At 36.4% G+C, this 15080-nt stretch overlaps 1 protein-coding gene across 5 annotated transcripts in view; it reads left to right on the top strand.

Annotated features, from left to right (window-relative positions):
- The window catches only part of LOC139980075 (cGMP-dependent 3',5'-cyclic phosphodiesterase-like), a 126876-nt gene that overhangs the window by 44899 nt on the left and 66897 nt on the right, over nt 1-15080 (top strand). For 4 of the 5 annotated variants that reach the window (XM_071991441.1, XM_071991440.1, XM_071991444.1 and 1 more), the window contains one exon: nt 8044-8103. In XM_071991441.1, the coding sequence (XP_071847542.1) occupies nt 8044-8103 (60 nt within the window). Of the gene's footprint in view, nt 1-8043; nt 8104-13230; nt 14695-15080 lie in introns of those variants that run through there. The other variant, XM_071991442.1, reaches the window with a different exon arrangement.

The raw sequence follows: 15080 nt of genomic DNA, 5'->3' as shown, positions 1-15080 counted from the left end.
CGATAATAGTTTGGCCAGTAGGCGCCGACATGTCTTATGGAAATCTTGGCAGGATTCCAAGACAATAAGCCCTGCATACATCAAATGTCACATTTAACTGAGGCAATTTCAGGTAACTTTTAGTAATGCATTATATATTCCATTACAAGCATTCAAGACATGAGAGCAAATTGAATTACAAACTTGATGTAAGCATCACATATATTCAACCCTTTGAACAAGAAACCACTGTCCCTCTCTACACATTGGAATTTTATTGCAATTTGCTCTTGGGAAAACATTGGATTCAAATAATTGCACAGAAAGACATGCACAGTGCTTCTTGGTTACAGTACATGTGGGAAATTTTTGTTTGCAACTAGCTAGCAGCATACCTCCCCCCCCCCCCCCCCAGCTGTAGTCCTTCAAAATACAACTGTACCAAATTGAAACTCTGAATTCTGGCGTTGACTCTGTTAACCCATCAGGAAGTGGAGGCAATGATAAGGAAATGCTGCTACTTCTTAACAATCAAGTTAACACTTCGCATCACACACATCTTTGTCAATTTGGTAAGGCTTAGTGTCACAGCATAATGATTGAATAGTAGGATAGTAACTTTCATGTAAGTTGGCAACTTGAAAAAAGTTGAACAATTCTTGCTAAAGTAACCACAGGAGGTACAATGTTAATCAAAAGTCTTTACGTCTGGATGCATAAAAGCCATAAATAAAATGCAGTTTTTGGGGGGCGTTTTACAGATTATGACACTGTTCCTACTATAATAAAACCTTTTTGGGCATCTCTCAGATGAAGCTCTCATTTGTTCGATCATAAATTTGATAAAGATGTTCAGCCTTCTCGAAGGATCACAGGATAAGTGTGGCACATCTTTTTCAGTTGGACAAGCTTGGACATTTTGAAATTACCGACAGATGAACTACAAGTGTGTAAATTGCTGTGGTGTGGTTTGAAGGAAAACTTGATTATTACGAGTTTGCTACACTTTTCTTCACAGGGGTCTGCCTTCACAACAGTGTAAAGTTTGCTTAGGTTTCCAAGCTTGGAGATGTGATTTGGTTGAATAACTAAAGCCTCCATATCTGACTATTAGTATAACCTGAACATGTACAGGTAGCCGATACAAACCATTGTAATACATCACGAAATAGGAATGTTTGCACTTTGATTCTTTCTCTTGCAAACAACGAGGCCATGCAATAGTCGTGCCAATGGGCATTGCGCTGCGTTTAAGTGGTAAACCAGTGTGTGGGATCATTTGTACAGCCTAGGGACTTCTTTTGTAGTTGTCAGAAGTGCCTGAATGTTGGACCGTTTATCGAAATCGTGATTTCTGTAAATTACGTTTCATGCAGCACCTACTGTAAGTTCATTTAACATTAATACGTTAAACTTCAGCTTAAGTTCTATAAAGTGTTCTTCAGGTTGTTCAGATGCCCTTACAGCAATATTCTGTAACAAGGGTTGAGCGTACTTGCCGAAATTTAATCTATTTGTTCTACGATCGATTAATAATCACAAGTATTTAAGTAGTAGAAGTATTTGTTTTGTCAGTACCCACTTAAATGAGCAAACCTTATTGCAGTTAATTAGTGAACAATATCCTAGTGTGAGTGATGTTGTTTGTTTCTTGTCTCTGAAGTTTGTTTAGTTTTATTTTAGTTTCTTCTTCATAACTGGACATCACATGATAATGGTCAATATGAGTATGTCATGTTGTAGCTGCTTTATTATTATTATTATTATTATTATCATGATTTATGACCTCCTCATAAGAGGGTTCACAATATGATATAAAAACCTGCAAACTTTCAGCAGAATGTACATGCTTGTGTGATTTGATGGAGTGTCCACAATCATGTTTGCTCTTCTTTCATATACTGTAATTGATGGCGGGCATGAGTGGTCTGTGTAATTACCCGATGAATACTTGGTGAGTCTAAAAGGAAGTAGAAAGGTGCTTTCAGGCGGAAAATTTATCGTGCTAAGAACTGAATGGTTGGAATGCTGCTGGGGACTTCAGTGTTAAACGTTGTCTAGCCTCGTGGAAAAATTCTTATTAAAAGGTGTATATCACTCTTTTACAAAGTGCAACATTGTTGTCGATTCTCAGAAACTTTCAGAACTATGAGAATGCATTGCAAATGGGTCTTTTCTTTCTGCTCATTAAAAGCTTGTATTAAATTCTACACAGTGAAAGCTGGTCTGAGACTGATGTATACATATTAGTATTACTGATGTACTGTATACATATAGTTTGATTGACAAGGTGGAATTAGATCAGTTGAGCAATGAGAGTAGTAAACAAGTTCTTTAATATTGAAGTAATTCAGACACTGCAACATCGTAAAGCAACTCACCACCCTTAGTTTGAAACCATCACAGTAGTACCTGCCATGCATTAAATACTTTGTAGCAAATTTTCTTGTCAAATTTATGCAGACCTTGAATCATCCATAACCCCCACACCCCCACCCCCCACACTTTTTTGTTTGTTTTTCGATGAAGCAAAATAGGAAAGTTCATAAAAGCCTTGAAAATCACGTATTGTAAAATTCAGTTCATGCTGCAACTACTGCGTCAATAAAACCCTTTGGTGTTTTGTATATACTCAGGAGTAAATTGAAGGATTCCAGTTTTTTTGTGAAAACAGGAGGAGGGGGGAGGGGAAGGGTGGGGCACTTGATGATATAACCAGAAGCTGCATTTGGCATTTGCTCATCTATCAAGGCAGTTTGATATACGGAACTATCATCCTGCGACGATGGTTACAACTGTAAGTTTAATATATATATTTTTGGCAGTTCATTTCTGCCTCAGAAAATTGTGTCAAAGGAAATGTAGTTGATTGACTGGGTGCTACTAAAGCGTTGAAAACATCTTGCGGCATGCATTTGCAGGGATCGAATGGAGCTTCGAGGCAAGTAATATGTGAGACAAGGCTGCCATTCTGCCCCTTGGCATCTACCTATTACCACTGTTAGGTAATAGTGCATGAATTGGATATAATATGATCTTTGACTGCTGATATATCGCCATCGTTCTTAAAGAAGTCGAAACTGTAAGAAGTCAAACTTTTCAACCTGTTGCTGTTTCTCTTGCAACATACTACTCTCGTAGCTGCTTGTCATAGGGCTTTCCAATGTCGGTATATTCGGTTTTTATAGTCGCATCAATGTACTTCGAGGAATTTATTCGCCTTCTTTTATCATATAGTGATAATGGTGCAATCATCCGTGGAGCGAAAAAAACCTTTGCCCCTCTGAGATTTATGAGTGGGATAAATATCCATTTCAAGAAAGGATTTTAAATTGAAACATTCTGCATCTTCTGCATGACTAATCAAGAGGTAAAAGATCTCAAGATGGGGAAAGATTCGGCCTACACAGAGCGCCTTAATCTGTTTAGCTTTTCCACGGGGAATAGAGAAAGAGGGGGGAAAACTTCCAAGTTAAGTCTACTATCCATAAATTAATATCAGTGAACTGTCAAGAAAGCAGTTGATGTGAGCTAAATCATTCCACACTTTTTTCTTCTTATCTATTAAGGCATGTTAACATTGGGGCACTTTGAAGGTACTGTTTCTTGTGAACCTAATCTTCGCTTGACTTGTTTTGTTTTTCTCTAGAGTTAGGAGGGTACTTGGGGGTGGGGGGGGGAATGAGGTAAGGGAAGTGGGTGGAAATCAGGGAGGGGATGAGGATAGAAATTGATTTCCCTTTTTAGGTTTTTCTGATGTTAAGTTTAGCATTTTAAATAGTAAATATTATAACCAGTGTAACAATATCATGCAAGAACGACAACATTATTCAATCTTTAAAAGTATTTTTTTGTGCAATTTATTGAAATATCATATGAATGAATTCATTGCACAAAAGTCTTGAAAATGACATCCAGAGAAGATTGGGGAGGGGGAAGTTGGGGAAGGGGGGGGAGGAAGCAGACTAAGGTAATAATTAATCAGTTTTGACTAGTTGACTATATTTTCAACTTATATTGAATTCTTCTGCATCTCATTTTTGGCAGGCTCAAAGTAAAATAGATGGATTTTGACAGAATTTTGAAATGTTGAGATGTAATTCAGCACATCAGCTGATGTTTTTTTTTTAAAAACATTGTTGGATTTTTATATGTTGAATAATAAATATATTTAAAAAAAATTCCTTTAAACGGTTGCAAAAAAATTGATAGTGTCACTGACTGTGTGTGGTGATTTTGAGTGAAGCGATTTCAGATCAAATTTCAAAGGATTTTTTCTTTTCCTGATAGTCCCTCAGTACAACCAGGCCTAATTACTTTCTTGTTGTCCGAGCAGCAAATTTGGTTACAGTTCTTCAAATTTGGTTACAAGTCTGCAAGAAGAATCAAAGTAACAAAGAATGATATGTACAGGTACTGTAAAAGAAATGTGTAAATTTGGTAAATTTGAACACCAGCCTTTGGGTGGGTAAAACTCTGAATTTGATGCAAACAAATATAGTCTTCCACCGGACACCCTCTTAATCTGATTTTGGTGGATCAAACAGAAAGGACCAGAGGACCATTAAATATTTGCTTAGGCTTTGGAGAGTATACAAGCTCATGAATCGTCGTTCTGGCTCATAACAAACTATAAACATCAGCTAAAGAGGAACCCAGATTGAGGTACGATATTTGTGGAATTCAGTAGAAATTGATATCGATTGATCGATCGGGCCTGTGTTTGAAAGAAAGTATCAATTTTAATTTAGAGCTGTTAGCCCACCTTTACTTGACATTAAACCAGTACAATCAACTTAATATCCCAGTGGATTGAGGGTATCTAAGGATGATCCTGACATCTATCCTGTATTCGCACCTAAATAAAATACCAAATGGTGATGATCTTCGGAGGAATATCAATACATTAGTCACATTAACCTCAATGGAAAATAATGAATGGTAAACCCAATTGAAATCAAAATTACTCAGTCAGAATTATAATATCCAATCAGAGATTGTTATGCACACAGAAAAGTTTTATGAATATTTTATATATTTTATATGATTAAAAATATCTTGTCAATATTTATAGGAAACAATTTGGAATGAAAATATAAAGCAAACAAAAAGGTTACCCATGTGACCAATGATATGTAAATAGTGTTTAAATAGGTAAAACATGAATGTCAAAGAGCAAACAAAATGGCTACACATGTCACCAATGATCTATGTAAATAGTGTTAAATAGGTAAACATGAATGTCAAAGAGCAAACAAAATGGCTACACATGTCACCAATGATATGTAAATAGTGTTAAATATTTATATACATGTATGTATGTCATTGAGCAAACAAAATGGCTACACATGTCATCAATGATATGTAAATAGTGTTAAATAGGTAAACATGTATGTCATAGGGTGGTGTTCTATAAAGTATAATGTTGATGATTATCTCTATAAAGTTAATATTTGTTGATGATTAGGCGCTGTTTTATAATTGTAAGATGGAATATCTCAAAGCTTTAAAGATATTCTTTAAAGACTTGCTTGTGTAACATAGAGTAATACAGACAATTAAGCTAGTCCATGTTGACATGTAAATCATATTCTGTCTGACACAACTACAAGAAAAGAATATTTCACCATAAGGTTGGAAGTGTAATTATTGTTCCTAATTATTAACAATTCAATTATTATTAGTATTATAGGTCTCATTCTTCGGAGGATTGTAGTACTACCTGATACCAAGTACTTTTCTTTAACTTGTATCAAGTCTCAACTACATTGTAGTTGATAAGTTTATATGTGTGTGAGTGGGGCATGGGGGGTGGGATGGGTAATGTGGGGTGGAAGATAGAATGGGCTGGGAAAATGGGGCACTGCAGGAGAAGAGTGAATGTATTCCTTAGTAACTGAATGATCACAATTGTACGTATAAGTATAAATACTTAAAACAAGTTGCACTGTAAGAAGGATAGTTGATCAGGTCTCTGTGTGTGTGTAAAGGGGGTTGGGAGGAGGGGGAGATTGGTTGAAGTAAAATGAGGCAGGGAAAGGGGCATTGAAGAGAACACTATGCATTCCTTATTAATTACAATGAGTAACTGAATGATCACAATTGTACACATCTATAGTTATTCTAAACATTGCCCAGTGAATTCGGATACAAATCACTGTATATATATTTGTTCCATAAGTAAGCAATCATTTGAAATGTGAACAGTGTAAACTTGTGATACAAGATACTGTATATATGTGTTAACTACCACTGATAGCTGACCTATGAGTTAATGTGCAATTATTTTGTTTGAAGGCTTTGTGGTATATGTGCCAGCTCATAATGTTACTATTTATGTTATAGGTTGTTATTATTATAACACGTATCTGCTTATCAGGTTTAATTAAAGCAATTAATTGCATAGTGATGCAATATGAAACCAATTAATGTATGTTGTGATTCGTATTAATACTGCACTTGGCATATTATTTCAGCTGTAAAAGTTTAGAAAGTAATTAAAATCCATGCAGTATGCAAAGATTAGATATTTGTATTTCACGGTTTTTATTGCCATGCGGAAGTAATAGCGTGTTTGGAATGATCAGTTTCATATGTTTACTTAAATGTCTGTGACAATATTTAAATATGTAATGATTCCCAAAATTTCTGACTTGTTGTACATGGTCTGTTATAAAGTTTAGGAAAAATCAACAAGTAAGCCCTTCATTATAAATTCATTATAGCTTTTTTGAAATTGACATGATGAATAAATCAAAGAAATTTATTTTGGTTTTGTATAAAAAAATTTTTTAAAGCTTGTTGAGACCAAATTGCTAAATGTTCGATGGTCTTTAATATATATTTGTTGTTTTGTAGATGAAACTTGAATTGGAATGTAAAAATAATACGTTACAGCTTTTTACCACAACTTAATCCATAGGATAATTTATAAACATGTATAGTGTAGTTTTTTTAAATTTTTTTGTTATTAAAATAACTCTGTTATGGCCAGAATTATCACCCAGTTAGTTCTACATGCTACATACATCACCAAACTGGAGACACACCTGCCTAGGTTCATGGCGAAACATTTCCTCAATATTCTTAAGAGCCCTATAGCTGTTGAATCGTTTGTGGTTTATGAGATTTGTTGCAGGCAGTCATATATCTCACAGCTGAAGTGTCCATTTGTAGCACCAGGGTGTTTCTCTTTTGTATTTTTTTTTAAAAAGAGGTAAAAAAGTCTCAACAGGTTTTCAAACATTTTACTTTCAAGAGACTTGGATGTATATTAACTAGCTGGTGGAACTGTCCTACTAGTTTGTGTCACACAGAGTGTGGGAAAACAAAGTCACTGTTTAATACCGCATGTGACATCACAAGGGTGGAGTTGCATCGTGTTTTAAAACTGCCAGCGCTTCCAATTTGTCACAGTTTATGTCACCGCCAGGAATGCCGAGTGAAGAGTGATTTAACATTTTCAGTCTGCCACAGACTGCACAGTGCCTGTTCCGATATATTTCTCGCAGTTTTGTTAATAGGCTATATCAGAGAAAGCTGTTTTATTCGAAACCTCGTGAATTCATGGTGATATATCCCTCTTTGTATCTTCCGCCATCAATTTTTGACAATCGTCAGAAACGCGGCGATGGTGGAGACCGTCTCCCTCTGTGCGCTTTGCTCAAATGTTTTGCACATTCAACAGTGTTATAAATCAATCTTTGAGTCATCCATCGTTTGGGCCCCCTGTTTGTTCATGCCAGGCCCATTAATAATGAAAACTAATTACTTTACATGTCACTGGCACTGAAAATGATGTTATTTGGTTCGGTCTGTGCTGGTTTACAGCGGGGCGTATAGTATATCTTAGCTCATCCTGCAGCTGTCAGCCAATAAATCGTTACACGGATCATAAAACTGGAAAAATTCGCACGACTTTTTCCATTACAAATTAATAACATTCCTCATGGTTTTAAGAGGAGTTACTCTTTTATATAGCAAATGGTTCTTATAAATTTCTCACTTTTCAATTATTGAATTTTCCACCGTATATGCAAGTCTTTCTTATTGGTCCGTCAACAGGTTGCTTGTGATGTCTTATCTGCAGACGATGAGAAGAGGTTGAATTTGCTCGAAAGACACGTAAGTGTATCATTATCATCCTTCCATTTAAGATGTTCTTGAGAGTTAAAATAATCTAGAGTTTTATTCGAATGTCTATAAGCCCATGACAAAGAAACTTGCTTCTAGTGTGAACCTTCATGTCTTACAACTGGCTCAAAGCAAAATTAAAATGTTACTTTACGTTTAGACACAAAAAGCTTGTTAAACTGTGTGCAATGGAAATTTTTGCAAACAGCACTAGTACAGTGTATTTAGTTTTTCTCTGGGAGGAAAACTGATATATTTTCATCAAATGTTAAAAAACTGACACCTCTATCATCATCAAGAAGTTAAGAAAAATTGTGTTAACAAATTAGAAACGATTTATTGAAGAATACAATATTACTTTCTTCTCTGTCTGTAAGAATAAAATAATATTTTGAATATGAAGTCGTACAAGTTTAATTTAAAAGATGTCAATCGTTCGCAAACTTCCAGATCATGAAAACCAGGTAGTCATTTGCACAGCAGGTCTCCTCCATTTTAATTAATTAATTTAATTAAGTTAAATTAATTTAATTAAATGAAGTTATAAATTGTTGTATGGCAAAAGGTAAGGAAGAAAGTTTATTTTGTAGGAATATTGAACCTGAATTCTTCGTAAAACGCCTGCTATCTTCGTCAAAATCATTGGCAAGACTAAAATATAAAGATTGTGGAACATTCATAAGAGACTGCTGAGCTAGCAGATCTCACTAGAACAAGACATGAGGGTTAAATAAGACATCGGCCTGTCATTGGTTACTTCTGATTAGATTCACGGAATATTAATGACCGTCTTTCGCGGTCTCACGGTTTGCATCATTTCGCCCCGGGCTCGGACAGCAGCAGCAGCTCCTCGAAGATGAGCAGAGGAGCTGCTGTTATTTGGAGCCTAATGAGATTTCATCAGTTATGAGAGCTTTGCCCGTGCCAGTTAGCAGCTCTATGAAAAAACAGTTAAGGACGGTGGCCTCCGAGATCTGACAAGTTGCGGAGGAGCTTGCCCAAATCAATCAATAAAGAAAAATGGGGTCAACTTGTTTTCTTTACCAGAAATGTCGAAAATGGGTAATCCGTGGAGTGTGTGTCGAGAATATGGCACGATTTGTACCATTCGTAGAGAGAACAGTCATCAGTCAGTCGAAGGAGAACGTTTGAAAAGAAACAGAGCTTTTGGGGCTTACTGTACGTAGAGTAGAATTTTCCCATTTTCAAAATTTATGATTTATAATGGAAATTGGGTGGCTCCTAGTAATTACCACAAAAATAATATCAACAAAAGAACAATTTGACACATGTAATAGACTGTCCGCAATCATAACTAAATCTTTCTGTTACTTACTTCTTTACATATATATGAGAGTTGCTTTTAATTTGAGCTGGAATCAGTACCATTCCCAAAAGATGGGTGTTAATAGATGTAAACACTGGTAGGTGACTGCAAGTTAATCACTTAAAGTAGTGGTAATGAATGATCGAGCTTGTATACAACAACAAAGATATCAGTAAACAAAGGACCACTGTTAACATGTAGGAGTTGGTATATGACAAAAAGGAAATCAGAAAACAATAAGGAAATCAGTAAACAAAGGACCAGTGGTACTGAAATAGAGGTGGTATCTGACATCAAGAAAATCAGTAAACAAAGGACCAGTGGTACTGAAGTAGAGCTGGTATCTGACAGCAATGAAATCAGTAAACAAAGGACCAGTGTTACTGAAGTAGAGCTGGTATTTGACATCAAGGAAATCAGTAAATTAAAGGACCAATGTTACTGAAGTAGAGCTGGTATTTGACAACAAGGAAATCAGTAAACAAAGGACCAGTGGTACTGAAGTAGAGCTGGTATCTGACAACAAGGAAATCAGTAAACAAAGGACCAGTGGTACTGAAGTAGAGCTGGTATCTGACAGCAAGGAAATCAGTAAACAAAGGACCAGTGGTACTGAAATAGAGCTGGTATCTGACAACAAGGAAATCAGTAAACAAGGACCAGTGGTACTGAAGTAGAGCTGGTATCTGACAGCAAGGAAATCAGTAAACAAAGGACCAGTGGTACTGAAGTAGAGCTGGTATCTGACAGCAAGGAAATCAGTAAACAAAGGACCAAGGATTACTGAAATAGAGCTGGTATCTGGACAGCAAGGAAATCAGTAAACAAAGGACCAGTGGTACTGAAGTAGAGCTGGTATCTGACAGCAAGGAAATCAGTAAACAAAGGACCAAGGATTACTGAAATAGAGCTGGTATCTGGACAGCAAGGAAATCAGTAAACAAAGGACCAGTGGTACTGAAGTAGAGCTCGTATCTGACAACAAGGAAATCAGTAAACAAAGGACCAGTTGTAATGTAGTAGAGCTGGTATCTGACAGCAAGGAAATCAGTAAACAAAGGACCCATGGTACTGAAGTAGAGCTGGTATTTGACAACAAGGAAATCAGTAAATAAAGGACCAGTGGTACTAGTGGTAGATCAAAAGACCATTGGTAATGTACAGTTGTGGAGCTGGTATATGGTAACGAGGAAATAAAGAAAAAGAAAGTGGATGAACATTAGTATACAATAGAAACTCTGAATTAATCAAATTCCTTTGAATAATAACCATAAAAAAGACACCCCACTTGACCAGTAATACATCATGAGACGCGCTCTTGCTGACTGGGATAGAGGTCTGTCAATTGGCGGCCGCAGAATCAGCAACTTGAGGTATGCTGATGACACCACTCTCCTGGCCACCAATGCATCTGATTTGAAAGATCTTCTCCTCAAAGTAAAAGCTGAAAGTGAGGCCCTGGGTCTGAGATTGAACGTCAGTAAGACCAAGATCATGATAGTTGGTGGCGACGGCAATGTAGAGCACTTCCTAGTTGATGGTACTGACGTTGAGCAGGTCACTTTCTAGGGTCTCTGATAACCAGCAGTGGTGGCTGTTCTGTGGAGAACAGAAGACGCTTAGCAATGGCCAGGTCAGCTATGGTTGGCCTGAACAAGATATGGGCTGATAGAGGCATCACAAAGGCAACAAAAACACAGCTGGTTTCAGCACTTATCTTTCCAAAGCCATTTATGGATGTGAAACCTGGACTCTAACCAAATCTGTTCAAAGGAGTATCAATTCATTTGAAATGTGGTGTTGACGTAGGATACTCCGAATATCCTGGATCATGAAGAGAACTAATGATAGTGTTCTGCAGGAGGTCCAGCCAAAAAAACCTCTTTTGTGCATCATCCAGAGCCAAATGTTAAGCTACTTTGGTCACATTGCAAGAAGAGAAAGAGACTGTATTGAGGAAGTCATCATGCAAGGTCGAGTTGAAGGGAGCAGAAAACCTGGAAGACCCAGGACCAGATGGTTTGACCAAATAAAATCTTTGGTCAGATCGAGTTCTCTTCAAGATCTTTATTCTCTTGCCAATGATCGTGAGAATTGGCGTGCAATTGTTGACGTCACGAGCTGTCAGTCATGACGGGATCGAACCAACCAACCAACCAACCAACTTGACCAGTGCACTATGTTTTACAATTCTGGCTTACTTTGCACTGTGCATCGTTTCAAGCCTGGTACTTGAAACCCATTGTCTGTGGACAGTACTGTACATGTCAGAGCATTTCACTTCTGAGATAAAATACGCAATTGAGTCCGCACTATCCACATATAGTATAACTTCATGGTCAATAGAGGAAAAAACCGGGGCGGGGGGGAATCAAAACAAAGAAAAAGAATAAAAAAAAGCCATGTGCATTATTTAACATCACTAGAGTCTTCAATTATTGAAGAACAGTTCCATTTTGAAAATTAACGGATGTTTGATGTAAACTTAAGTTTTCAACTTTTCAAGGTTTTCATGATGATTTCCCTGGGCACGTACTGTCTGATATTACAGACATTTATACCCTTTGATTCCTTTATTAAGCTGGCTAGAGCTCTCCATTATTATGTACTGAACCTGAGAGAGTTGTTTTCTACACGTACACAAAAAAGTTGTAGTAATGCAATACTTGGGAATATGGAAAACTACCTAGGGTCTCTAGCTAGCATATATGTATAGGCCTGTGTAATGCTGGTTTCTAATTTCCAAACTCAGGGAAAATCATAATTAGGTTTGAAAGTTTCAGTATTTTGCCACATCTTTAAGGAACAAAGATTGTGTGTCTCCAACTGTTTTAGTTGAGGATAAAGTGAAATTTGATGTATACCAAGCCTGTGTCTAAAAATAACAATGTACATATCGACACCTGAAAAATCAGATTTGCTTATAAATGTGGGTAGGATCTATAACATTGTGGAAGAGATCGAATTGCAGCCCTTGTCTCTCTCTGAGACATGCAGTATGTCATACTTCCATCTTTTGTTAACTTGCGGTGCAACTTATCCGATAATTATTTGGCATTTTGGTTGCAAGAAAGTTATTACAGAGTAAAATCCACCTTGCAGGTTACTTAATTCTGCAGAAGATTTAACTTGGTATTTGAAACAATTAATCCAATGAAAAACAGTGTGTGCTCTCAATCATTGCTAAATTAGGAATTAGGAAAATGAAATCATATACCAACTTCATCATTTGAAAAGAAACCTTGAATTTGAAATTAATGATTACTTTGCAATGGGATTTTAATATTGAATAATGAATAATGAAAAGGAAAAAAATGATGCAAATCAATTAACAATTAAAAGCTCTTCTCTATAGTCACATACCCATCCACAATACCAAAACGATGCATTCCTTTGAATAGTTATTTGGAACTTTTCATGTAACCAGATTGACAATGTCCTGAAAATGTCAAACTTTATGTGATATCGAAGATTTCTGAAAGGTCGTTTTGCCTACATGAAAAGTTTCATATAAAATACACACCAAAACTAATTCTAGAGGCGGAAAAATGCTGAAACTGCTTTATATCCACTGCAAAAAGGCGTGTGTAGGTCAAAGTATAAGTTAAATAGAGGGCCTGAAATACTCGCAGGATCTTCTTTGAAGACAGTCTGAACCTAATACAGTTTTTTTATAAGAAATATCCCAACAAATATCTATGCATGTTTCATATATCCAACAAGTAACATTTCATGTAACCCTTCAAAGTAACGGTTTTAAATTCTCCATTCAAATCATTGATCGGCATTACCATGCCCAAACACTTGTTATATTGTTTAGTAACAAAAACTCTTTGAACAATTGAAAATATTTGACCTCAACTATTATAGATGTAACTATTTCAAGCTAACAAAGTTATGTTGACATTAGGTTCTGTAATATCGACTATCATCTAAATAAAAAAAAAATAAAAAATTCATACCAATTATAACTTCCTAAAACTGTTACATTATTGGCTTCCTAATTGAGTCTGTGGTGTGGAGAATTATATTGTAGAATTCAGTGTATGAAAGTGTTTTTATGCGAGGAGGAGAGATCATAATCAACCCAAGATCTCGTCAGACGTCGAACACATAACTCACCATGGATGACTTTTTTATTTAACGATGAAACAGACATGTGTGTCTTTTTCGAAACACTTTTTTCGTCATCTGTCGGCCGCATGGTACCAGTTGTGGAAGATATCTCTCTTGTCTTCAGTCCTGCTTAGTGCCAGCAACTTTACATTGGTTCTCAATCAGCATAAGTTCTCCATCACACTTTCAATCACAGTCCCGGCAAAAGCCCTTGGAGACGCACTTAATAAGATCTCTGACGCTGGAGAAGACTGCGGATGCTGCTACAGCCAGTGCAGGGCTGGAATCATTAAACAGATTCTGCATTTCTTTAGGCTGATGAGCATAACCAGACAAAAATGAATCGAAAACAAAATATATATCTCCGAGGGGTACTTGAGTGCTGACACATAAAGGAATATTAGTAGAGATATTTCTCTTTCTGCAAACAAGCATCGGAAATTTTGTTACGAGATTTCACGGTCGAAAGCAGCGGACAAAAGGCCTAACATTTTTTTTTCTCCGTCGAGAAACTGTGAACACCAGAGCGGTTATCGTCGGTGGTACTTGAAGTAACTTAAGCTTTTGCAATAACTTTGTGGATGCGCCGCAAACGGATTTTCGTCTCGATCGAATGAGCGTGCACACTGTTGAGCTCATTACATTCAACTTGAGCGGAAGACACTTTTGAAAACTGCTTATTAAGATAAGATGTTCTCAAAAGAGAGAAAAAGTGTGCTTGTGGACTATATTTCAATGATGGAACAAATATCTGACTATTCTGTTTTGTAGAAGTGTTTGAGTGGAATGAATACTTTTGATGCTGTGCTGTTTGTGGTACATGTTCTGCAACCTAAGCTTGCTATTTAACCAGGAAATATATGGTCTATCCTCCTTACTGTCATTTAAGCAGCAGATATTAATACCTTCTTCTACTTCCCGTTTATTTGCGTGAGTCAGCCAAAAATTTGCCCTAAAGGTTCATAACTGAAGTTTGTTCATGTTCACTTGAAGTGAATGAAGTGTTTCGTGTCGCTCATGTGGATGTATTCAAAAGGCAAATTTGATGGAATATGTAAGGAAATATGCTCCTGTTTGTGATATTTTTCTTGCAGTAGGTTTTGATTAAACAGAACTGAGATACTGGGATGGGCGTCCAGGTAAGTCAGGACTAGTGGTTTCAATTTTTCAGTCAGTGATTAGATGATTTAAAGGTCATCATTGATAGTCCCAGAACTTTATCATGCTAACAGTTGCTATATATATATATATATATATATATATTCACAGTTGCCATACATATACTGTAAGTACTCTTGTGGTAGTTCCAAATCTCTCAATTCACTATCCGATATCAACGAATCTTAGAAAATTACATGTCTTAATTAAGAGAGGAAAAATACTTGTGAGAGTGATGCCAGTAAACATGCTGGTTGAAGTTGGAGCATGAGTAACCGATTCTTTAACTTTCTAATATATTTAGAATTAACGCTAATGCTAATAACCTTTCAAGAAATTAACTGAACTCCAGGGAACAATTTGTGAG

This window comes from Apostichopus japonicus, chromosome 14 (genome assembly GCF_037975245.1).
Source record: "Apostichopus japonicus isolate 1M-3 chromosome 14, ASM3797524v1, whole genome shotgun sequence".
NCBI classification, from domain to species: domain Eukaryota; kingdom Metazoa; phylum Echinodermata; class Holothuroidea; order Aspidochirotida; family Stichopodidae; genus Apostichopus; species Apostichopus japonicus.
This window is presented reverse-complemented; position numbering and strand designations above follow the sequence as displayed.